Source organism: Pristiophorus japonicus, chromosome 9 (assembly GCF_044704955.1).
Source record: "Pristiophorus japonicus isolate sPriJap1 chromosome 9, sPriJap1.hap1, whole genome shotgun sequence".
Lineage (NCBI taxonomy): Eukaryota > Metazoa > Chordata > Chondrichthyes > Pristiophoridae > Pristiophorus > Pristiophorus japonicus.
The window spans coordinates 74,866,489-74,892,852 of record NC_091985.1 but is presented as its reverse complement, the minus strand read 5'-3'; the positions used below and the strand labels follow the sequence as shown (position 1 = coordinate 74,892,852).

At 41.9% G+C, this 26,364-nt stretch overlaps 1 protein-coding gene across 3 annotated transcripts in view; it reads right to left on the bottom strand.

Annotated features, from left to right (window-relative positions):
• The window catches only part of LOC139273098 (tyrosine-protein phosphatase non-receptor type 14-like), a 303,219-nt gene that overhangs the window by 150,074 nt on the left and 126,781 nt on the right, over window positions 1-26,364 (bottom strand). For all 3 annotated transcript variants that reach the window (XM_070889466.1, XM_070889465.1, XM_070889467.1), the window contains one exon: window positions 12,796-12,965. In XM_070889466.1, the coding sequence (XP_070745567.1) occupies window positions 12,796-12,965 (170 nt within the window). The remainder of the gene's footprint in view (window positions 1-12,795; window positions 12,966-26,364) is intronic.

Here is a 26,364-nt window from a genome sequence, read left to right as displayed (position 1 = left end):
TTTGACAGACTGAATGAGATCCAAAGGCATTAAAACCAAAAGCATTTGTTTTTGTATGTGCAATCAACTGGTAGTTTTGAAATTGGAAATAAAAATCAAACTATAATGCTTGTGTCGATTGTATTGACAGTTATATTGAAATCAAATTCTAGGTTAATTCTGTCCTTCTTTGTACTTGTAACGATTGAAATATCCAAACCTCAAGGGCAGTTGCAGCTTATTTCTTCCCCCAGCTTTAATGCTCATCCTGCCAATATTGCAATGAAACATCAGTAGAAAACATCCCCCCTACTGCTTGGTCACCCACATCTACACCCATCATTTATATTTGTTATCCTACTGGTGCCACACTAATATCACACTGACACAAGCTATATCACCCTTATGCATGACAGCAGACCAGGGATAAGCCCCCAATTTCAACAGGGTGTATTCAGAAATAACAATAATTTATATTGCATCTTTAATGTAGCACTTTGCAGAAGCAATTAGCAAACAAAATTTGACACTGATCCACATAAGGGGTATTAGGACAGATGACCAAAAGCATGGTCAAAGAGGTCAGTTCTAAGGAGCATTTTAAAGGAGGGATGCTTATGGAGGGAGTCACAGCATGCAGGGAGGTCCTCTTCCCTTCCCAGGAGCTCAACACGGCCTGGTTGCACACTGCACAGGAGGACACAAGCAGGGATCTGGTCAGGAGGGCCAGCGTGCAGTGCTGCAAACTTTTCAATTATCTCAGTAGACCACGAAATGTTAGTACAAAGCCACACTCAACCTCATCCTGCTGTGCCTCCCATCACATCCCCATCATTCTGCCTTCCCTATTCTACTGCGCATCCTTACTCACAGTGACTTACCTTGCACCTCCACCCATTCCTACTATCTACATTATTACATCCCAATCTCTCTAGCCTCCTCTCACACTCACCCTCATCCTAGTGCAATCATACCAACTAACAACATACAAGGGTAGGCATTTGGGTGTTTTATGCAATGTCCATATAAAGTTTCTGTTAATGCGGCGTCAAACATTGAAACTTTTATTTTCAACACTTTGTGTTCTTGGACAGATCTGTGTGCACCTCTGCAAGTGGCTTCGTGAGTTTCAGTGAATGGTGAGACATAACGGTACCCCCCACAATGGTGATGAGTGTGAAAGGAATGGCTTGGGCATTGTAGGGATGCTTTATGGTGTTGCTGTGAGGTGGTGCCAACCTGGTGCATCATGTGGTAGCCAGTGTGTACGGCATTAAGTGAAGTAAATCTGGCCATGGTGAGGCCATCCCAGGCAGGAATGTGGTCGGGTGCTGATGCCCTGTGCAGCATCAGTTGATTGCAAAGAAAGTTGGTATAGTTGTTGGTGCTGCTTGTGTGCCTGGTGCTGCTGGTATTGTGGCTGATCATGGTGAGATTCTGAGGACCATGATGAGAGAGTATAAAGGGCACCCATGCTGATGGAATAGATGACAGATGTAGTAGTGAGTGGGCAAAAATTTGGCAGATGGAGTATAATGTTGGAAAGTGTGAGGTCATGCACTTTGGCAGAAAAAAAATCAAAGAGCAAGTTATTATTTAAATGGAGAAAGATTGCAAAGTGCTGCAGTACAGCAGGACCTGGGGGTACTTGTGCATGAAACACAAAAGGATAGTGTATAGGTACAGCAAGTGATCAGGAAGGCCAATGATATCTTGGCCTTTATTGCAAAGGGGATGGAGTATAAAAGCAGGGAAGTCTTGCTACAGCTATACAAGGTATTGGTGAGGCCACGCCTGGAATACTGCGTGCAGTTTTGGTTTCCATTTTTACGAAAGGATATACTTGCTTTGGAGGATGTTCAGAGAAGGTTCACTAGGTTGATTCTGAGAATGATGGGGTTGACTTATGAGGAAAGATTGAGTAGGTTGGGCCTCTACTCATTGGAGTTCAGAAGAATGAGAGGTCATCTTATCAAAACGTATAAGATTGAGGGGGCTTGACAAGGTGGATGCAGAGAGGATGTTTCCACTGATGGGGGAGACTCGAACTAGAGAGCATGATCTTAGAATAAGGGGCCGCCCATTTAAAACAGAGATGAGGAGGAATTTCTCCTCTCGGGGGGGGTTGTAAATCTGTGGAATTTGTTGCTTCGGAGAGTTGTGGAAGCTGGGACATTGAATAAATTTAAGACAGAAATAGATAGTTTCTTGAGCGATAAGAGGATAAGGAGTTATGAGGAGTGGGCGGGGAAGTGGAGCTGAGTCCATGATCAGATCAGCCATGATCTTATTGAATGACGGAGCAGGCTCGAGGGGCCGTATGGCCTACTCGTGTTCCTATTTCTTATGTTGTTATGGTTATGTAGATGACAGAAGCGATCTGTAAATGGTGAGAGAGGTGATGAGGTCAGACTGGATGGAGACTTGAGTAAAGACTTGCAGCATGCGGAATCTGTTGTGGAAATGCAATGAGTGAGAGCTTGTGGCTGAGGGAAGCTTTCTTCGTAAGGTGAGAGCTTTTACTTGACATTTGAAGCTGTCAGCGCATCAGCTGATTCAATGATCATTGACCTCCCACCTCAGCTTCACAGATTTGGTCTAGCAACAGCGTGAAACTCTTGGGCGAGCTCTACAATTCAAAAGGTAAGTTTCAAACCATTGTTAAGCGGTTGTAAACAAGCGACTAATCACTTAAATTGGCTCCCCCGCTGCTGCGTGTCGGGTCTGCTCAGTGCTGACAGACCCGATATCGGGAAAGGCAAGTGTGCGTGGCCGACCCGCAACCTATCCCATCCGCTGAGCACCGGAAAAATTCCGGCCATGCTGTAGGGGCAAATTGCACTTACCTAAATCCGAAGTGCATAGATTCAAGTTGGAAGAGCTACAGCAAAGGAACTCCCCAAGTGTGCATAGTAGTTAAACTCCAGGAGCTAGTTGTTAAAATCACACAGCTCACTAGCATAGATTACTGGTATGAGTCCATTTGCTCATCCAGCTCGGACCATCCTGCCTATTAGGGCTTTGGCCAGGAGGGTTACCCGGAACTGAGTGAGAAGAATTATCAACAGCTCCTTGGGGTAGCCCAGATACATCTAGCTAAGGTTTCAAATTGACCAGAGGGTTAACTTAACTCTCAACTTCCATCAGCAGGCATATTGTTTTAACTTCAAAGATACTCTGCTTAGCATATGATTGCAAAAAAGAAATGACCATGGAACAGACTGATGGCATGCAAGTTATCTTATTACATAAAGTCTACCATCTAATGATAGCAAAACTCCATTTAATGATAACAAAACTCCACAAGATAAATATATAAATATTATTATAAAGTAATTCATATTCAATGGCATCACATAGAAATCTAATGGACACTATAGGTTCGTCATCTGCACAGTGAATTGCTACTAAACCAATTAAAATTTAACCACACAGATTCAAACATTTCTGCAAACTCATCCAAAAAATTAGTTCACTTTAGTTGGATTTTCATGCTTTAGTGTAAAACATGTCATTATTTGATAATGCAATTTGACATCTGCAGAAGAAACTGAATGTGTTAACTCAGTGGAACGTTGTAGAACAGATAAGACTAGAGCAGTAACACCCCACAACCCAAGAATTTCACATGCTGCTATGCTAAACTTAATGCCAAATTCTTCCAAGATTTTCAACCACATAAGGGCCTCCACACAAATGCTTCTTTTAAACTCCTGCACAACACTCATGATTGTGTTGACATCCAACTACAGCTTTTAAGTTTACAGTCTGGCAGCAGGAGAAATTCCTGAGATGTTTAGCCATGTTTAACTGGAACCCTCCTTGTTTTTCTCTGATCATGATCAGAATAGCGCCTTGGATAGAAGGGCCAAGAGAAAGAACTAAGAAAGCACAGCACAATCTTCAGGAGTAATTGTGTTTCTTATTAAGCAGATCAGAACCAAGGAAAATAAGGATATAATGCTTTGGCTTCAGTCTTGAAAAGAAGTCTTCACAAAATTATCAATAATAGTGGAACTAGTTTTTAAACTGTAATCTCCATTAGTAAGGATATGAATACAATTTTCCAATCAAAACAGATCTCATATCCCTACTATGAAATGTATAAGAGCTTATAAGCATCTCTAATGAATAGGACATTTTGTATTTAACATACACAGCAATGGTGTTGAACTTTGAAAGCCTGCAGACAAGTATTAAATGTAAATGTAAAAAAGTTCAGAGAAAGTGGCAGAGTTCATATAATCGTCAAAATTTGTTGTTTTTAGCAATACCCTTTAGTTTACCAGTGGACGGGTTTACCGAAAGGTGTGTTTAATGCCTTGACTTTTAATGGGAGCTGGTCTCCAGCATCAGGTTGACCCAGAATAACATGTCTGGAGGAACTGAAACTTACACAGCAGTTAGCTTAACAGCAAAATGGAAGTATCATCTACTGGTTTGCAGGCTGAAAAGAGGGATTGTTAACATTATACAGGTTGAGCCTCCCTTATCCGGCACCCTCGGGACCTGGCCTATGCCGAATAAGGAATTTTGCCAGATAAAGGGAGGTCAGTCCAAGGGGGGGGGGGGGTGGCGGGAGGAGGTCGGTGCCCCAGCAGGCCGAGTGTTGGGAGACCCCAAAGTCGGGGTGGAGGTCAGCCACATTCTGCGCATGTGCCCCCGGCCACCAGAATCATGCTGGATGAGGGATGTCGGATAAGGGAGTCCCGGATAAGGTCGGTCCAACCTGTAGTAGATGGGTATTTTCCAAGTTCCTCTTGAGTAAGAAGTCAGTTTGACTAAACCAGAATCAAAGGCTTCAACTAGAAGAACTTTTGAGTTTAGAAAAATTTACATTTTCATTAGGAGTAACTTTGGTCTACCACCGCAAACACCCCTCCCCCACACACACCCTCACCCCTCCCCCACCATTGTAATATCACATATGGCATGTTCACCTTTAAGAAATCAATTACAAAGAATAATCTGAGGGGGATCATGGAACATGACTCATTTATTCCAGATATAGTGGCCATTTTAATTGAGTGTGCCTTCCACAACATCTTGATTATTTTGATTCTTGAAGTACAGGTAATGCTAATTGCAAGGTATCGTGAATAATGCAGACATCAAATCATTCATAATAAAGTTCCATGAAATGTATTACTTTATTAGAAAAGTTGACCACTGAGCTTTCAGTGAATTAGTGTAGCCCTCCTGTTGTATAATCCACCAGTGATTATATAGTAGTATTAGGCAGTCCTTCGTGTCGAGGATGACCTGCTTCCACACTAATTGCTGGAGATGAGCAGAAATCCATTGTACCTTGTATTTTGAATTCAAAGAAGGCAAGAAAAATACGGCATACTTTCCTCTTTCCTGCAGATAATTCTCCTGGGTTCATCAAAATTCTGCCTTCATACCTCCAGAAATGAATCTTGTTAAAAGATTCTGATGCCTCCAAGCATGCGAGGTATTTGTACATGCACACTCTAGTCCCTTTAGTGGACTTGGTAGCACAGTAATTGGATGCCAATCACTTAGAACAGTAAATTGGATGCAGGCTGGTGACTATTGGAGAACATGATTAAAACTGTACATCCTGGTCTTTACAGCAATGGAAAAAGCAGGTCCTTTTGTTTCTGAATTCAGAAATGTCTGTAGATTATAAATTTCACCAAACTGTTGTCTTTGACTTAGATATACATGATATTACAATGGTGGGGGAGGAGTGGGGGGGGGTGTTGTGGTGTTAGACCAAAGACTCCTACTGAAAACGTAAATATTTCTAAACTCAAAAGTTCCTCTGTTGAAGAACTAACAAGATATACAATTTTTAACCTTTTTCTCCATAGCTTGTTGAAAGTAATCTTTGTTGGTAACAAGCAAATTCCTTTTAGAAATATTTTCTACTGTGGTTAGGAATCAAGAACTGCCAGAACAATCTTGTTCTTCAAGAGGCACATTTGAGGGAGGAAGAAGGCTCAGGCAGTAGTGGGAGGAAACTATTATGGCACATTTAAACACTAAGTTGGAGGGGAGGACGTGTATTCAGTGTAAAGTATTCTTCCTAATAAAGAGATTAAAAACTGTAATGGGTCTCTTTGCCAAGGGGACATAACCCTACTTAAGCATATAGAAAGGCTGCCTTCTGGAACACTGTTATTTTGGGTTCCTCACCTAACTGGATGAAATACTTGGCAGTTTAATTTTTAGGGTGTGGAGCAAAAATTGAACTCAGTAAACCCAAATTCCGGCATGGACTAGTTAGGCCGAATGGGCTGTGTCTGTGCCGTATAAATTCTACCATTTCATACTGCAGCATATTGGCCTGCTAGAAGTAACAGACTTTGGCATCATCGTAGAAGTTCACTATGTCACTGCCATCCACCTCACCTGCATTTCAAAAAGAAAATTATTACATATTACATACGACATAGCCACACTTGTGCCCTAAATTAAAGCGTGCATGTATATGGATGATATATTGCGAGAAAGACATTAGAAGGAAGAGGAAGAGCTGTCTTGTGATTTAAAAATGCAAAGTTACTAAAAATGAGTATTTTCAGAAGAAACCCGGAGATTAAAAAAGGCAATACCTGTGTAACCTATAAAAATCTACGTCCCCTTAAAAGATTGGAGAGAGAAATTAACTCATTGCACTAAAATAACTTTTTAAATTACCTTTTGGGAAATGTTCTATACTTTATGTTGAGTTAGATCAATGCTGGAGAATGGAATATTTTCAGTTTAAAGTTACCAGTATCAGCATCAAACATTTGCAATGCAGGTAGAGTACAGTTTAATGCAAAGTTAAGCTTCCTCTGCTCTCCCGACATAGTGCCTCAGCCTCATTCTCAGAACAGCAACTACTACTGCACGAATGTGACATTTTTTCTGTTTCCCTTCTATGAGAAGCACTGCATTCTGAGGCATCGGTGACTTAACAAGTTTAGATAGGAGTATGTGGGTTATTTGTCACAGATGAGTGGGTATCGCTGAGTATGAATGCCAGTCAATGCCTATGGATTCTGACCAGTCGGAGCAACTTCAGTTCTTCCTCATGATCCTCCTCCTCCACATAACTGAGGTAAAAGGAATGTCACAGGAAAAGGGTATCTTTGTTGGACAGCAATGGCTGCCGGATTCCAAAATTAAAGGTTTCAACCTTGAAACAATGCTTCAGCTCTCCTCTGCTTTTGAATTTGACAAAGCTACAGATCTATTTATTTAACCTGAAATTGTTCTCAGAACTTTACCAAAATGGCCACTTACAGCACTTCAGGTTTTCCTTTCTGCACAAGCAACTTGCAACATTATTTTTGTACTGCACATTGCTTTTGAGGGAAAGAAACAGTGTTGCGCATTAGACACTCATAACACTACTATTTACATACTAGGTGCATGTTTATAGCAAGCGCTGCAGGGCTCCAATGTCAGGACTGAGGGTAAATGCAAGGCCACTCTTCCAGATTTACTTCCATTTACTGCCCTTCCCTCCGAAGGAAAATCTAACCCACCGTGTCCGAGTTGCAATGGTGTAGCAAAGCATAGGCAGAAGACAACTAATAAATGGCTGCAACATTACATTCATTAGTAGTCAAGTGACCTGACTCGTGAAACCTATACAATGTGGTGATAGCTGTCTCTACACTAACTTTGGAATAAATCTGTTTTCTTAAGCTAAGAAAAAGTCAACCTTTTGACACAAGAGAGACACAAGGAACACTGAGTCTTTCATTGATAGACATAGCAGAGATAAGGTTGGAATTTAAATCATTTTCACCCTCTTCCATGAAAACCTTTCAATACTACTAAATTACTGAACAATGAGCATTCACTTCAGCTGTAAAAGCAAATATACACTCAGACTTCTTCTCTGATTTAGAACAAATTCCATTGAGAGCCATTTACGAGCTTTTTGAATCTACTATGTATCTCCATCAGACACCACAAAATATATTTTGGAGCACTCTGACCTCTATAACCACCACTTTCTTTTTTGGTGTTTCATTGGGGGGGGGGGGAATCAATTTTTACAGTATTCATTTCTTATTTAACTGTTTTGGTAACATGGCGATTCTGCGTTATAAATTCTGCTGAGCTTTAGAGTGTTCCAAGAAAGTCTATGACTTACACTTTTATAAATTTCCTCACACACATAATGGAAATATTTTAATAAATTTGTTTGCAGTGTTATAAAAGCCCCTATCTATAATCAGACAATGTCCTGGATACTGAAACACTGGGAAGACATACCTATGTGGAAAGTAAGCTCCAATTCTCGCCGTTACTATTGCTATATATACCATTACTATATCTCCTTCATTGGCTCGGCGTCATTTTTTTCCGATGCCTTTGTGAAGCCCCTTGGGATGTTTTTCTACATTAAAGGTGCTATATTAATACAAGTTGTTGTTGGTGCTGTTGAATGGAATAAAGTTCCAATTTGGGAGGCTCAATAGGATTTAATTTTTGGATTGTCTTCATGAAATCTAGATGCTAATGAATCTAGATGCAACAAGTTTAGTGAAGACTGAAATTGCTACAAGATGAACATGGTAGGAGTTAAGTTTCAAATGCAGGTTGACAATATACAGATATTCAAGGACAAAAGACAGTCACAGGAGGAGGGGAATTTGTTTTTCCCTGAACACCACAGAGAGAATGTGTGTTATAGGCTCTACTCATAGATAGTTTACACAAGCAAGCAGTGTGTTCACTACAGATTTTACTAGGTCTTGGTCTAATAAGTGTCCCACTCAACAGTCCGGATGTCAACTGGAAACTGGTCGATTGTGCATGGATGAACCAACCTGACAGTTGAGAAAAATGATTTCTCCTGTATGAGAATCATGAGTTTACCAGAATCATTTTCACTCCATCTACTTTGACTTTCTAGATTCTCTCGCAATTAAGGGAATTGGAGGAAAGGAAAAAATCCACAGTCCTTGGGCAGAAATACAAAAGCACCATGGACAGACACCATGTTCCATGTTGTCTGTCTCTCAAGAAGATGACTGGCTTGACCCACACGAAAACCTGAAGGACTTTATGGACCAATTGTGCTGCTCATAGATGTCAGCTTGGCTCAGTGGTAACACTCTTGCCTCTAAGTCATCAGGATGTGGGTTCAAGCCTGATTCCAGCATTTGAATACAATCTAAGCTGGCACTTTAGTGCAGTACTGAGGGAGTGCTGCGCTGTCTTTGGGATGATAGCGTAAACCAAGGTTTCATCAGCCTGTTAAGGTGGAGATAAGAGATCCCGTGGCACTACTTGAAGTGGCCAACATTTATCCTTCAACCAACAAAGATTAACTGGTCATTTAGCTCATTGCTGTTTATGGAATTTGGTGTGCACCACATTTGCCTACCCAACAACAGTGACTACACTTAAAAGTAATTTATTGGCTATGAAGCACAATGGTATATTTTTAGGATATGAAAGGTGCTATATAAATAAATGCAAATTCTTTCATATAGTTTGAGTAAGTTATTGGGCCAGGTGGAATTATCTGCAGTATATCTGTTATGGCAATGTTTGTTCCTAATAAAGTCTCCTCAACCATATAGGAAAGTGCAACTTGAGGTGCTGCCTGGACCAGAACCCTGTGCAGAACAATGCACTCTTGCAATCAGCACCTCACATCAAAAATAGGAACCTTGCAATCTTGATTGGCTGGTGTAACAAACCTCGGGCATCCACTGCTACCTGCTACTGCTCTAGTAAAATGGTCTGAAGGAGGGCCTTCACCAATAGAAGGAATTGCTGCCTGAAAAATTTGCAAGTGATTTTACCATAGCCTGAAGCAAGTCAGAAAACTTCCTGTGGTGGATCCAAAAGCATCTGATTTGTTTCTAGACTTAGCCCTACTAGACACACCGCCTTCCTCCATAAAGCTACTTCTAGTAGGCAAATACAGGAGGCAGTATTGACATGACAAGCCTGGAATGTGACCACTAATCGCTAGTGGGGAAGTCTTGCAACACCTATACAAGGTATTGGTCAGGTCACACCTGGAATACTGCGTGCAGTTTTGGTTTCCATATTTACGAAAGGATATACTTGCTTTGGAAGATGTTCAGAGAAGGTTCACTCCGTTGATTCTGGAGATGACGGGTTGATTTATGAGGAAAGGTTGAGTAGGTTGGGCCTCTACTCATTGGAATTCAGAAGAATGAGAGGTGATCTTATTGAAACGTATAAGATTATGAGGTGGCCTGACAAGGTGCATGCAGAGAGGATGTTTCCACTGATGGGAGAGACTAGAACTAGAGGGCATGATCTTAGAGTAAGGGGCCGCCCATTTAAAACAGAGATGAGGAGAAATGTCTTCTCTTAGAGGGTTGTAAATCTGTGGAAGTCACTGTCTCAGAGAGCTGTGGAAGCTGGGACATTGAATAAATTTAAGACGGAAATAGACACTTTCTTAAACGATAAGGGAATAAGGGGTTATGGGGAGCGAGCAGGGAAGTGGACCTGAGTCCATGATCAGACCAACCATGATCATATTGAATGGCGGAGCAGGCTCGAGGGGCCGTATGGCCTACTCCTGTTCCTATTTCTTATGTTCTTATTTGACTGCTGCAGGTAAAATTGTTTCCAGGGCAGTTACCTGGGGTGGAACATGAAGTAGACACCATGGCGACTACATACACTGCAAGGTCCCAGATAGAGGAAGTAATGGAATCAAAATCTATTCAAAGTTTCCTTCCAAGTAGATGAAGGCACCAAAGAGAAACCAAAGAGTTAATATCCCAGGAATCCAAATATCCTTCAGGGAGTGCATGGATGGCTGCCTCAAGGAGGTGATGGAGACTCAACCTATAGCTAGCCAGAGAGGAACTGGGACTACTCCCAGAATAATGCTGCTCATCTTGAAAAATTTCACAAGGGGATGGCATCCTCCATATGATTTCACCAGAGCATGATCCATGCATGGCTCAACTCCAATTCTGTGTAGAGAATACTTAATAAAGAAGAATGGAGCCTTTGCAATGGATGGTCCGAGAAGGGAAAATTTGCTTTAAAAGAAAAAAATAATTACCACCAGGTTGAGATAAAGTTGTTACAATGCAAATTACAACACAATAGCTACAGTTGATCCTGTAAACAATAGTGTAGATCGAAAAAGTATCTGAAACTTCCGGGTTCATTACTTGTGCTGGAAGCCTAATCTCTTTGATAGCCTATTCAGGATTCTGCAGACAAACTATTCCATCAAAATGATAAACATTTCACTCAAATCAGTTCATCTGATCAGTAACACAGAACAGCACCCTATATCTGAAGAATTAGCCAAGGCTAGTTCAAAATCAAATCTCCTGTTCATTATTTTAGGCTTTTAAGTGAGTTTCCTCTCATTACTGTGCTTGCTCAAGACAGTAAATGAAATCTCTATGACAAGTGCCTTAGGTACTGACTATAAAGGCAGGCAGCGTTGGTGATTAACACCTAAGCAGTGGTAGAATTGTGTTTATTTATAATAAACAGTTCAGCTAGCAACTGATTTAGCTTGCCATTCCAAACACTGCAATCTTAAATTCATGAAGCATTTTTAAGTCTACAAACTCAGCTTTTAGAAGCAAAGTAGAAGATACCAGAACAGAGAAGTTATAACTATTAGGAAAGACTGAACATGCTGGGACTCTTTTCTCTAGAAAATATAAGGCTGAGGGATGACCTAATAGATGTCTTTAAAGTTATGAAGGGGTAGACGTGGAGAAAATGTGTCCACTTATGGGGGAATACAAAACTAGGGGTCTTTACCCAGAGAGTGGTTAGAATCTGGAACTTGTTACTTCATGGAATAGTTGTGGAAAATAGCATAGAAGCATTTAAGGGGAAGCTCGATAAACACATGAGGGAGAAAGGAATAGAAGGTTATGCTGATAGGGCTAGGTGAATAAATATGGGAGGAGGCTTGTGTGAATCATAAACACCAGCATAGACCAGTTGGGCCAAATTATCTGTTTCTATGCTGTAAATTCTATGTAACCGAATGGAATTGAGCAAGTTATTGGAATTGCACGCAGGTACTTCGATTTCTTGTGAATCTGTAAAAATGCTGCATGTATACACATGTGCATACACATGAAATGTTCAAAAATTGAAAATTGTGCCCTGCATTTAAGTAACATATTTGAAATGTTTCCACATTAGGGGATTTGAAAGTATGCTTAAACTAGTTTTGATATGGTGTTAGATGAGAAAGACAGGTAAAGCACAAAGCAAATACACCAACGATGCACTACAATTATTTCACATTTCTTGAGTTTAAGTGCTCTTTACTCACATACATCATAAATAGGAAACATTGGTAACTCAAACTCTCTGTCTCGACACCTTCACCATGTTACCTTCCTCCTTCCTTCCTTCCTTCCAATAGCCTGCTAAAAACCTTTTTCTTCATCTCACACCTTTTTCCTCTCTTTTCCTATCCCCCTGCTGCACAGCACTCACTCTTTCTTGTTCAACATCCTATATGCGACAGCACTACAGAAATAGATACAGGTGTTGTTGTTGAAATATACAGCAAATCATTCAGCATTCAAAAGCGAGAGAAGAAGAAGTTAACATTTCAGGTGTGACCCTGCAATGGAACTGATGAAAGATTTTGACCCAAATGTTAATCTTTCTCTTTCAGTGCATTTCAAGGATTTCCATGTTTTTATTTCAGATTTTCAGCATTCAGTTTTCTTTTTTATCTCATCAAGTTGTGTATTCTCGCCTAATGAAAAACTTGGAAGGAGATCAGAGTTCTCCTCCTGAACACTATTCCCATGACAATTTACTAGGCAGTAAGAGAAAATGCTTGTTGGCTTTCTGTACCTTGTGACCTCTTGCTGAAGTCTTGAGACACTGGGTACGTAGAACATCACTCCAAAGAAGAGGAGAGGCTCATTGGCAAATTTGTCCAGTTGTTTTTTCAGAGCTTTTTCTAGCTCCACCCATCGTCCCTGTTGAGTCTTACTGAGGAACCAAAGTCCAAAATAATGTGTCTGGTGGAAGAAATAAGACAGAGTTATTTATATAGGCAACTATATTCTGATATTCCTACAGCTCCAACTATCACAAACAGAGAATTAAAAACTGCACAAAATACAGTCTATTCCTGATAATGCAATCTCAATTTCTTATGAAACATGAATAATTTGAATTAAGTATGCAAATAACAACAGAGGAAATTCTGAAAAATGACTATTTGGATCATTTGAATTAATGGATTTTGAATTAAGAATAGATTGTATCCAATGTTCCCTTTTATTCTCCAAGGAAACCAAATGATTTCCAATCCATGGTCATTAAGGAGATTCATTCTTCATGTGATGATAAGTTATTCAAACGTTGGAAACTCTAAAATAGAAGCCGACTTCCTTCAGAAATATATAATTCACAAAACCTTATACAGCATTTCACAAATATATATCAGTTATCTTATTATATTGAACTGTTAAGCAGAATTTCAAAGAAGATGTAAATATAAATTTGTGGTATCTCTGTAAAATCCTTCTGCATTTTCATAGGCTTTATAACCATTTTCATCACTGTGCCAAATCTTGATAAAGATTTGGCTGAGAACTGGATTAATATTCAGTATGACCTGTGGAACTATTGTAACTTAAATAAATTAGTACGGGAGCAGGTTTCTATCTCCAAGTCTTCATGACACTGTCAAAATGGCAAAGAGCCACGTTCAACAATCTTTCTTTGAAAATATTTTTTTTAAATACAAGTTAATCTTTAAAATTGCACTGCTTCAAGGAGAATTGAGCACCAAATATCCTGTTAGTGCAAAAAGTTTTCTCTCTTTTTGCACAGTGAAGAAAAGCCAATGATCACATTTCAATTTACAGTAAGTGCATGCAGCATCAATTTGTAGTTCCAGAGAACACGCGTGTGGTGTGTGACCATTGATCTGCAGGGGTGCTACACAAACTAGAAGCTAAGGCTGAAAAGCACTAGGATGAAAGATAGCAGTAATTCTGAAAAGGAGTACACTTATTTTGACATAGATTTCAATAAAATGGCCAAGAAAAGTCAGAGTAAAAAAAGTAACAAAAAATTGATGAATAAACAAACTGTACAAAGCAACACAATCAGCTTTGGAATCATAATCAAAGACACAGGTACACATGAGTCATTTTAACTTTTCTTGTCAGTGCTTACACTTTCAGCAAGTATCTGAATTCCTGTTTTGGTTGTTCAAAATTAATGAACCAACATAATTTTCTATTTTTGGGTTTGTTTATTGAAGACACAAATACAGCAACTTGTATTTATATAGCACCTCTAACATGGAAAATAAACATCCCAAGGCGTTTCACAGAGGTACAATCAGATAAAGATGTACAGTGAGTGAAAGGAGGAGGTATTAGGAAGGATGACCAGAAGGTTAGTTAAAGAGAACAGAAGAACATAAGAAATAGGAGCAGGAGTAAGCCATATGGCCCTTCATGTCTGCTCTGCCATTCAATAATATCATGGCTGATCTTCGACCTCAACTCAACTTTCCCGCCCGATCCCCATACACCTTGATTCCCCTCGAGTCCAAAATCTATCTATCTCAGCCTTGAATATGCTCAATGACCCAGAATTCGCAGCAATTTGGGGTAGAGAATTCCAATGATTCACAACTCTCTAAGTGAAGAAATTCCTTCTTATCTCAGTCTTAAAAGACCAAACAACCACTTGTCCTGAGACTATTATCTCTATTTCCAGACTCTCCAGCTGAGGAAAACAACCTCTCCGCATCTACTCTGTCAATCCCCCTCAGAATCCTATATGTTTCAATGCGATCACCTCCCATTCTTCTAAACTCCAGGGAGTGTCGGCCCAATATACCCACTCTTTCCTCATAGGATAACCCCTCTCATCCCAGGGATCAATCTAATGAACCTTTGTTGTACCGCCTCTAAGGCAAGTATGTCTTTTCTCAGATAAGGAGACTAAAACTGTGTGCAGTACTCCAGGTGTGGTCTCACCAAAGCCCTGTACAATTGTAGTAAGACTTCCTTGCTCTTGTACTCCAAACCCCTTTGCAATAAGGGACAACATGCCATTTGCCTTCCTAATTGCTTGCTGTAGCTGCATGCTAATTTTCTATGTTTCCTGTACAAAGACACCTAAATCTTTCTGATCACCAACATTTAATAGTTTCTCACCATTTAAAAAATATTCTATTTTTCTATTCTTCCTACCAAAGTGAATAACCTCACATTATACTCCATCTGCCACCTTATTGCCCACTCACGTAACCTGTCTACATCCCTTTGCAGCCCCTTTGTGTCCTCCTCATTGTTTACTTTCCCACCTAGCTTTGTATCATCAGAAAACTTAGATACATTGCACTCGGTCCCTTCATCTAAGTCATTAATATAGATTGCCAATAGTTGAGGCCCAAGCACTGATCCTTGTGGCACCCCACTAGATACAGTTTACCAACCAGAAAATGACCTGTTTATCCCTACTCTCTGTTTTCTGTCCGTTAACCAATCCTCTAGCCATGCCAATATATTACCCCCAACCCCTGAGCCCTTATTTTGCATAGCAACCTTTTGTGTGGCACCTTATCAAATGCCTTTTTAAAAATCCAAATAGACTACATCCACTGTTTCCCCTTTATCTACCATGTTAGTTATATCCTCAAAAAGCTCTAATAAATTTGATGAACACAATTTCCCTTTCATAAAACCATTTTTACTCTGCCTAATCATATTATGATTTTCTACGTGCCCTGTTACCACTTTCCTTTAAAATGGATTTCAGCATTTTCCTGACGATTGATGTCAGACTAACTGGCCTGTAGTTCTCGGTTTTCACTCTCCCTCCTTTCTTAAAAAGCAGGGTTACATTTGTTACCTTCCCATCCATATGTTTCAATGAACTGGTCTAGAATCCAGGGAATTTTGGAAGATCACAACCAATGCATCCATTATCGCTGCAGTCACCTCTTTATGAACCCTAGTATGTAGGCCACCAAGTCATGGGGATTTGTCGGCTTTTAGTTCCATTAGTTCCTCAAGTACTTTTTCTCTACTAATATTAATTATTTTAAGTTCCTCACTCTTATTAGCCCCTGAGTTCCCCACTATTTTTGGTGGGAAGAAATATGTTTTAAGGAGGGTTTTGATCTCTCCAAAGGCAGACTGGGATAACATTACATGAGTTAAAGTTGAATTCAAGTCCTAAATTGCTTTATTCTATAGTAAGATGAAACATAGCACCAGATATCATCAAAATCACTTAGTTCAATTGCTACAACTTATATTCATGTAATAACTAAAATAAATAATATGCAATGCTACCCCTCCAACCAGTGGGTTGCCTTTCTTAATTTAAATGTAATAAACTCTCTGCATTCTATCCTGCAGCCCTGGATAGAAAACCTTCCCTTCACAATCCAACATGGGGCTGTCCTGAGAAACAAATCCTTTTAAAGCAAGGCCAAAAAATCTTGAAACGTGACAATCTCTGACAGGTTTGTTGGCCTGGCTGTACATGCTTGGATTGAATTGTGCTTGAACAGGCTATGGGCTCCAGCTCTGTAGAATCACTGTAGTGTTGGGTGGTTGCCCTAGACTGGGTTGTTCCCGATGGTCAAGTTTCACTGCCAGGTTGTTGGCCTTTCCATGTTCTGGATCCACTGGTTGGGCGCAGGGAGATGTTTCTGAGGGTGACCATGTCAAATAGGTCTTTAGGAATGTGTCCAAGTTCGTGGCATGTTCACGTTGACATGGATTTTGACTATCTAATACCTTCACACTGTTGGTAAACGTTCCCAGCATTCGAGTCCCTGCAGCATGTCTTCACTCTCATCACCCAGTGGTGGCACTGGAATGGCTGTCTTCTGTATTTGGTTGCTGAATCTATAGCTCCGCTGTTGGTCCTCTGTATTTGTCTCTGCTCCCATTCGGCCAAAATCCAAAAACAGCCCACTTGTAACAAAGCTGTTTTAAAAAGAAAAATTGACCTGCTCCTCCCCAATAGAGAGAGAGAGTGAGTGAGTGAGAGTGAGAGAAAAAGTGAGAGTTGGAATAAGAGTAAGAGAGAATAAGTGAGAGTGAAAGAGAGAGAATAAGTGAGAGAAAGAGAGAGCGAGTGAGAGTGAGAGAAAGAGAGCGAGAGTAAGAGAGCGAGTGCGAGTGCGAGAAAGAAAGTGAGAGTGAGTGAGTGTGAGTGAGTAGAGAGTGAGAGTGAGAGAGAGTGAGCGTGATAGAAAATGAGAGTGAGAGTGAGAGTGAGTGTGAGTGAGAGACAGAAATAAAAAGGAGAGGAAAGAAGAGAAAGACCAGCACAATTCCAGTCTGGTTTTTTTTAATTATCCTGTTTTTCCTAAGGCAAGGAGAGCTCCTGCCAAGTTTCTTTTTCCAAAAATCAGTCCACTTCTCTGCAGGAAGTATGCAGGATGAATGGTGACCGTCAAGGCTCATTTTAACTGTGCTTTTTGTTACCAATCAGCCCCATCTCCCCATGCAGAAACCTCACTGGGGCTCAATTATTTATGTACATTTTTTTTAAAGTGGACTCTAAGGCCAATCTGGCAGTATCTTCCAGTTTAAGAGGAAGGGAGGCACAATGGCTATTTACGAGCAAATATGTTGAACAAAAGGCCTTAAAACAATCATTTGCACCTAATTTCCATTAGGATTGATAATCTATTTACCCAGGTTTTTGGAGGAGAATCCCACTGAGCACTATGGCTGTTGAAAAGTATGGGTGGGTGGGTGAGTGAGTGTGAGGTGGTAAAGAACCACACATTTGTGCATATGTAGAAGATTGTTAAATGTGCCATTTTCGCTTTGCTATTTGCTGCTAAACTAAAATTTCCTCCCCTTTTGCTTTATTGTCTTCTCTTCCCTCAAACCCATTTCTGCTGGATATATTTGTTGTAATAGTGAACTACAATTTGTTGATTGTAAAACTTATTGTAATAATCGAACAATTACAAATGAGTGATCGTTTTCTTTGGGACATATTTAGGCTGTTTGTTGTAATGTAGGAACATCCAACTACAAAAAAAATGGAAACCCTTTTTGAACCAAGGTCTGAACCTAAAACGCTAACTATTCTGTTCTCTCCACAGATGCTGTCTGACCTGCTGTGTATTTTTAGCACTTTTGTTTCAGACCTTCACTAACTGCACTGTTTTGCTTTTTAGCCTTTAACTGCAATTAGTAAATTATAGTTCAACTATATAAATTTACTGCATACTTGCTTTGGTGGGGGTGTGGGGTAATCTCGAAAAGTAATGAAATTAAACTCTTGTAATGGGCAACCTCGAATTACAAATTGTTCACTATTGTTTACTGCTTATTTGCTTTCTTTGGAAGAGGAACTAGGAATGGGACACTTTGTTAACTTAATTTCTTGCAAGCCTTTTCGGAGAGGGAGAAAGTATCTGTCAAATATTGGACATTAAATTTAAAAAGAAATTCCAGCCCAGCTTCTCTCGAGTGACAGACAGGTTGATGGGCCCATGGTGAAAGTTTAAAATAAAATTGGACTGGGCTCTTTTGGCCTTCCTATTATCCCAGGCCCTGCTCCACCTTGAAGATAGGTTGCCCTGCTTCTCCCCGAGTGAGACACAGACCAACTCGGTGCTGTAACTTCCTCCCCCACCCCACCCCCGACTTACCCAGTTCCCCCTCACTTGTCCAAAAAACAGCCCGACTTCTTGGCGGACTCAGCTTTTGGTGCCTTTTTGTTCCTACCCATTTCCTGTTACCACCACCTCAGACTTTTGATACAAAAATTAGCACCATTGCTCTATCATCAGCCTTCCCGCTGTACCAGGCCATACTCCCGCTGTATCAGGCTACCTCCGGGAAATATCAACCCTATTTATTCCTGACTTCTCGCCCAGTGTTAAACAGACCAGATAGTTGGAAATAATGTTAGACTTTCCACTATGATCGCTTTTGGGCGATTTTTCCACCCTTAGTGTTTATTTTTCATGATCACTGGAATACTGCCCATTTTAAAAAGCGCTAGTTTCACCCTTTTATTTTGGGCAAAAGCCTTAGTGATGTACAATGGGCCACAGCGATGTATTCAGTCATGCAAGGCTGGTGTCCATAGCAACAGCCGTTCTGCGCATGCGCGTTTTTTTTTAGCGAAGAAGTTTTCCCGCGATTCAGGAGTTCAGGAGTCATCTGCGCATGCTCAGAAGAGTGAAAGAGAGGGAGAGAGAGGAGAGAGAAACAAGCAGTCTGATACCTTTAGAGCATTCCATCTGAGTTGATCATTTTGATTGTAAAGCATTTTGAAGGATTTAGTTGTAATTTGAGTAGTGTCTCCATTCTTCATAAACTTTAGTCTTCTTAATCTTGGAGGTCTCTATATTAGTGGTACTGAAATATGTCTTGCGATACAAGTATGCAGCAGGAGGAGCGATCAGGGAGAAGGAGGGCGAAAGCGTTCTTGGATGAGGCGAAAGAGGCTCTCGTAGACGAGATGGAAACTAGGCGGGGACAATTAACCCAGAGCGGGCATGGGAAACCTCACCCCCGGATTTATAAAAAAATATGGGGTGATATTGCCGCCGTTGTTTCTTCAGTCGCCCACGATAGGCGTGAGGCAGACCAGTGCTGCAAGAGGTGGAACAGCTTGGTTGCTTCGGCAAGAGTAAGTATTAAATTATTACATTTTAAATTGTAATGATCCACTGAATTAATTAGAATGTATATCTGCTGGATTGTAATTAAGCTGGGTAATCTTGGGTAGCTTCCTTACTAAGATTTGGGCTGGGGTCGGAACCTGCGCCCTTTAAGTCTAATTTTGCTCAGATGCCTTACATTTAATCAACAGTATTAATTATTATTTAAAGGAATGACTGGAAACAGACAGACCGCAAACATTCGGCATTTCTACCATGTTAGTTTAGAAGGAGAATTTTTGTGTGCTGTGAGCAAGTTTTTAACTTGGGCTGCTGGATACGTTGATGGATGGGGCACAACTGAGCACTGAGGGGTCCGGTCACCTTTACCCAGACTGTGTCAGTGTCTCCGGCTGCTGTCACTCACACAGTGACCCAGCCTAGACTGGGGGAGAGCTGCCCTGGCTCACTGTCTGCCCTGGGACACTTTGGGGCATTAGCTCCGGTCACATGGAGGTCTCCGAGCACAGCCCATGGACACGGTGCCCCCTCCCATTACACTCCTGTCATTGCCGAGCTCACCAGTGGTCCTGATTTCCCCAGCAATTCAAATAAACCGCCTACCTCCCCCTCAGGCACCAAATGGCACGGCCCCTGGATGGGACCTTTCCTGGAAATTGTACGCGAGATGTTCGGTGTCAAGCATTAGTTCCTAAACACGATCTTATTAATTATTTTCTCTGCACGTAGATGTTATAACCATGCATCCATTGTGGATACAAACCGTCTTAGCATTTAGCGTTAAAGTTATGGATGAATAGAATATGGGGTGATTAATTGTGGATTACAATATCTGTTGTATTTCCATAATAATACCTAGTCAATTAGCTTATGCCATGCTCTTGTCACGTTTGCATAGGAAGATAGCTAAGAATCATGCGGAGCAGAGGCGCTCCAGAGGAGGCCCTGCTGAGCTCCACCCTCTCTCCGACCTACAAGAATGGACCACAGCACCAGTGGGCATCCACAATCGTTCTGCCACCCATGGTGGTGCAGATCCCGTTGTTGCGCCACATGAATAATGTGTAAAGCAGTGGTAATTTAATGTAATTTAATGGCATTTCATTATAATATAGGAATGATGTCATGTTATGCATGCAGCTTCTGTACTCTCAGGTTAAATCATATGTAATGTGTCTCGTTCACATTTATTGCAGTAGTGTTGCTCCTCGTATATATGCCAGCGCAGCACAAGCATTCTCATGTCTACCCTTCTCTTCCAATAATCTCAATTATGTTTTGCAGCTACCCAGACTCACGAGGCGGAAAAGGAAGCCCCTATACCAACCCCTTTACTGATGCAGGTGGTCATCACCATGGGTGAGGAACAAGAATCCGAGGAGGAGGAAGATGACCTATTTTCATCTGTGGTACCTTCGGCCACGTCATCATCAATGGATGAAGTAGCGCGGCCAAGCGGCTTACAGCAGGCCACTCCAAGGCATCCAGTGCCCACACCGACCCCGCGGAGGTTGAGTCGGCAAGGTAGGCACACGCTGCCACGGGCAAATCCAAATGAGGACATGGTCTTACTGTCAAGGGCGAGCATTGACATAGGTCGAGAGCTCCTCCAGGTGCTTAGTGAGTTGACCGGCAACATTGCCACACTGTCCGCATGAATAACAGAGGGCATAGAGCGGATAGTTGTAGCAATGGGGTGAACGACCGAATCTGTCGATGCCTTGTGGCTTGCGATAGTTTCGGGAGACGGCACAGCACCCCAAGGAGCCATACTACCAAGCACCACGATAGATGCGAGACAGGAGGAAGAACTTCCTTCTGACTCAGAAGACGTTTCTTCAGAAATGACTTCTCCTCTAGCCACGGAGGTGATTCTGCCGACATCAACCCCCACCGCCCGCCCCCCCATCCCCCACACCGACAGCAGCAGGCCTCGAGGTGCTCTGCTGCAAGACGTCTTGGTCCCATTACTCGGGGAGTTAGTGGGAAACGGGGGGTTACTTAGATCTGGTCCTGTGTAATGAGACAGGAATAATAAATGATCTCCTGGTAAAAGATCCTTTCGGAATGAGTGATCACAGTATGGTTGAATTTGTAATACAGATTGAGGGTGAGGAAGTAGTGTCTCAAAAGAGCGTACTATGCTTAAACAAAGGGGACTACAGTGGCATGAGGGCAGAGTTGGCTGAAGTAGAAAGGGAACACAGACTAAATGGTGGCACAATTGAGGAACAGTGGAGTACTTTTAAGGAGCTCTTTCATAGTGCTCAACAAAAATATATTCCAGTGAAAAAGGGCAGTAAGAGAAGGGGTAACCAGCCGTGGATAACCAAGGAAATAAAGGAAAGTATCAAATTAAAAACCAATGCGCATAAGGTGGCCAAGGTTAGTGGGAAACTAGAAGATTGGGAAAGTTTTAAACGACAGCAAAGAATGACTAAGAAAGCAATAAAGAAAGGAAAGATAGATTACAAAAGTAAACTTGCGCAAAACATAAAAACAGATAGTAAAAGCTTTTACCGATATATAAAATGGAAGAGAGTGACTAAAGTAAATGTTGGTCCCTTAGAAGATGAGAAGGGGGATTTAATAATGGGAAATGTGGAAATGGCTGAGACCTTAAACAATTATTTTGCTTCGGTCTTCACAGCGGAAGACACAAAAACCATGCCAAAAATTGCTGGTCACGGGAATGTGGGAAGGGAGGACCTTGAGACAATCACTATCACTAGGGTGGTAGTGCTGGACAGGCTAATGGGACTCAAGGTAGACAAGTCCCTTGGTCCAGATGAAATGCATCCCAGGGTATTAAAAGAGATGGCGGAAGTTATAGCAGATGCATTCGTTATAATCTACCAAAATTCTCTGGACTCTGGGGAGGTACCAGCGGATTGGAAAGCAGCTAATGTAATGCCTCTGTTTAAGAAAGGGGGCAGACAAAAGGCAGGTAACTATAGGCCGGTTAGTTTAACAGCTGTAGTGGGGAAAATGCTTGAAGCTATCATTAAGGAAGAAATAGCGGGACATCTAGATAGGAATAGTGCAATCAAGCAGACGCAGCATGGATTCATGAAAGGGAAATCATGTTTAACTAATTTACTGGAATTCTTTGAGGATATAACGAGCATGGTGGATAGAGGTGTACCGATGGATGTGGTGTATTTAGATTTCCAAAAGGCATTCGGTAAGGTGCCACACAAAAGGTTATTGCAGAAGATAAAGATATGCGGAGTCAGAGGAAATGTATTAGCATGGATAGAGAATTGGCTGGCTAACAGAAAGCAGAGAGTCGGGATAAATGGGTCCTTTTCCGGTTGGAAATCAGTGGTTAGTGGTGTGCCACAGGGATCGGTGCTGGGACCACAACTGTTTACAATATACATAGATGACCTGGAAGAGGGGACAGAGTGTAGTGTAACAAAATTTGCAGATGACACAAAGATTAGTGGGAAAGCAAGTTGTGTAGAGGATACAGAGAGGCTGCAAAGAGATTTAGATAGGTTAAGCGAATGGGCTGAGGTTTGGCAGATGGAATACAATGTTGTAAAATGTGAGGTTATCCACCTTGGAAAAAAAAACAGTAAAAGGGAATATTATTTGAATGGGGAGAAATTACAACATGCTGCGGTGCAGAGGGCCCTGGGGGTCCTTGTGCATGAATCCCAAAAAGTTCGTTTGCAGGTGCAGCAGGTAATCAGGAAGGCGAATGGAATGTTGGCCTTCATTGCGAGAGGGATGGAGTACAAAAGCAGGGAGGTCCTGCTGCAACTGTACAGGGTATTGGTGAGGCCGCACCTGGAGTACTACGTGCAGTTTTGGTCACCTTACTTAAGAAAGAATATACTAGCTTTGGAGGGGGTACAGAGACGATTCACTAGGCTGATTCTGGAGATGAGGGGGTGATCTTATGATGATAGATTGAGTAGACTGGGTCTTTACTTGTTGGAGTTCAGAAGGATGAGGGGTGATCTTATAGAAACATTTAAAATAATGAAAGGGATAGACAAGATAGAGGCAGAGAGGTTGTTTCCACTGGTCGGGGAGACTAGAACTAGGGGGCACAGCCTCAAAATACGGGGGAGCCAATTTAAAACCGAGTTGAGAAGGAATTTCTTCTCCCAGAGGGTTGTGAATCTGTGGAATTCTCTGCCCAAGGGAGCAGTTGAGGCTAGCTCATTGAATGTATTCAAATCACAGATAGATAGATTTTTAACCAATAAGGGAATTAAGGGTTACGGGGAGCAGGCGGGTAAGTGGAGCTGAGTCCACGGCCAGATCAGCCATGATCTTTTTGAATGGCGGAGCAGGCTCGAGGGGCTAGATGGCCTACTCCTGTTCCTAATTCTTATGTTCTTATGTTATGTTCTTATGTACTACAAGATCGGGGGGGGGGGGGGCAGGTATTGTTGCAGGAGGGAAGCGTAGCTGAGGGAAGGGGGGCGGGGCGGAGGGGGGTGTGGTGCTGAATGTTATTACTGTTGTTGTTGTTGTTAAAACATTTTGTTGAATGTTCTGTTTGGGATGTTGGGAGGGTGTTGTTATATTGTTGTGTTACAAATGTTGACTGTTGAGGGTTGGGGGGGGTGTTATATATGTTTGTTCAAAAAATGTTTTCATTACTTCTTCAATTATTAAACATTTTTATTTAAGTTTACAATTGTCGAGAAGTCTCTTCTAATAATGTATGGTAAAACATCAATACAATGGTTGGAAACAATGACCACAGCCAGGCCAGGCAAGGATGAAACGTAACGCACTGTAACTATCACCAACGTAACCACGCAAAGCGTTCATTTATGAGCTGCTAACACAAGAGTTTTGCAGCTGCGTAACTACCACAGGGCTTTTCCAGTGTTGCGGGTGGGGGCATGGGTTCATCGCCAGGCTGATTGTCCTCCGAGGTTCTCGTCCTCCTCCTCCTCATCCTCCTCTTCCGCCTCCCCTCTCTCCTGAAGTGGACCAGCGGTCCCATCTGGCAATTGTTGTCCTCTCCTGGTAGCTAGGTTATGCAACATGCAGCACACCACAATGAACTCAGCGACCTGCTCAGGGTAGTACTGTAGGTTGCCTCTTGAGTGGTCCAGGCATCTGAAGCGCTGCTTAAGCATTCCAATTGTCTTTTTAACGATATTGCATGTAGCGATATGGCTTTCATTGCAACACTTCTCGGCTTCCATCTGGGGCTTACACAGGGGAGTCATGAGCCAGCTGGCAAGGCCATATCCTTTATCCCCCAGCATCCAACCGTGACCTTGTGGCTGACTCTTAAACAGGTCAGACACAGCGCTCTCATGCAAGATGTGTGCATCATGGATGCTCCCTGGAAAAATTTGCATTTACTGCCATGATTATTTGCTTGTGGTCGACAACGAGCTGCACATTCAGGGAATGGAATCCATTTCGGTTCCGAAACACCTCTGCATCCTGTAAAGGTGCTCGCAGGGCGATGTGCGTACAGGCTATTGCTCCCTGCACCTTGGGGAAGTTTGCTATTCGCAAGAAACCCAAAGCCATCTCAGTCTATGCCTCCCTGGTCATAGGGAAGCTTATAAAGTCCAGCCTGCGTGCGTAAAGGGTTCAGTCACCTGTTGAATGCACCAACTTGTGGCGTGCTGGGAGACACTACAAATGTCGCCAGCTGAGGCCTGAAAGGAGCCCGATCGTAGAAGGAAAGTGCTGTAGTAACGTTTACCTCGGGCACTGCGGTCCTGATGGTGCTGGTAGGCTGCAGATCTCCCTTAATTAGCTGGCATATCTTACTGATGGCCACCTTTCGGAAGCGCAGCCTCCTAAGGCACGTGTTATCGAACAAGTCCAGGTATGATCGCTTATCCCTGTAAATGCGTTGGGTGTAACGTCTCCTCCGCAGCAGCAGTCTGCCACCTCTTTGATTGGGCACATAATGCTCTTCAATATACCTTCTCCCATCTCTATTCTGCAGCATGTGATTAATGATCAATACTGGTTGAGAAATTACAGGCCCCATCATTATAAATCGCTATAAATGCCCTTAATTTGTCCTCAACAAATACAAATGCGATTAGATGATTGTTAAGAGTCAAAAAGGCCCTTAAAATCACTCACAAATTGATTCTCCTGACAAGCACTTACAGCAGCCTTTTACTACAGATCCTCCGAGTTACAAAATGGTGTCCGTAGTGCCGAGTTAAGGTCAGGTGATTGCAGCTTTTCTTCATCGTCTTTTTGGGCCAGTGCTCATTTGGGCGAAATGCCGAAAGTTGCGCTCGGCGATAATCTGAGCCTTAATCAGGTGCAAGTTTCCATTATAAACAGTATTCTCGGCTTTGCACGAGGATGACGTCATTTTTTTAAAAAAATAGGCCGGGCGATGCAGCTCATTCATGTATGCCGAAAGTTCCGCCGGCGATAAATGGGCTATAATCAGGTACTATTTTCCACTTTTCAGCAAATATGGGTGATAGCCTGAATCTCAGCACTTATATGGGTGCTAACTGGGCAATGATGTGCCAAAAGTCTAGCCCAATAATGTTGAGGGATCAGCTTTATAGTCAGCTGTCTACACAAACAACGAGATAAAATACAACTAGCTCAGGATAACCGAGTCATTGGAAATCTGGCGAGTTCATTTTATGGGGCATCACAAATCCACCAGCCTTCGAGGCAGCGGAAACCAATTTTGGTGATATCCACTAATAGGCTTCCTGATGGCATTGGTATCTTAAGATAGATAAACTCTACCAGCACTCTGGTGAAGCGAGCAATAGCATGCAACTTTTTCCACACAGCCAACTATTTTACCT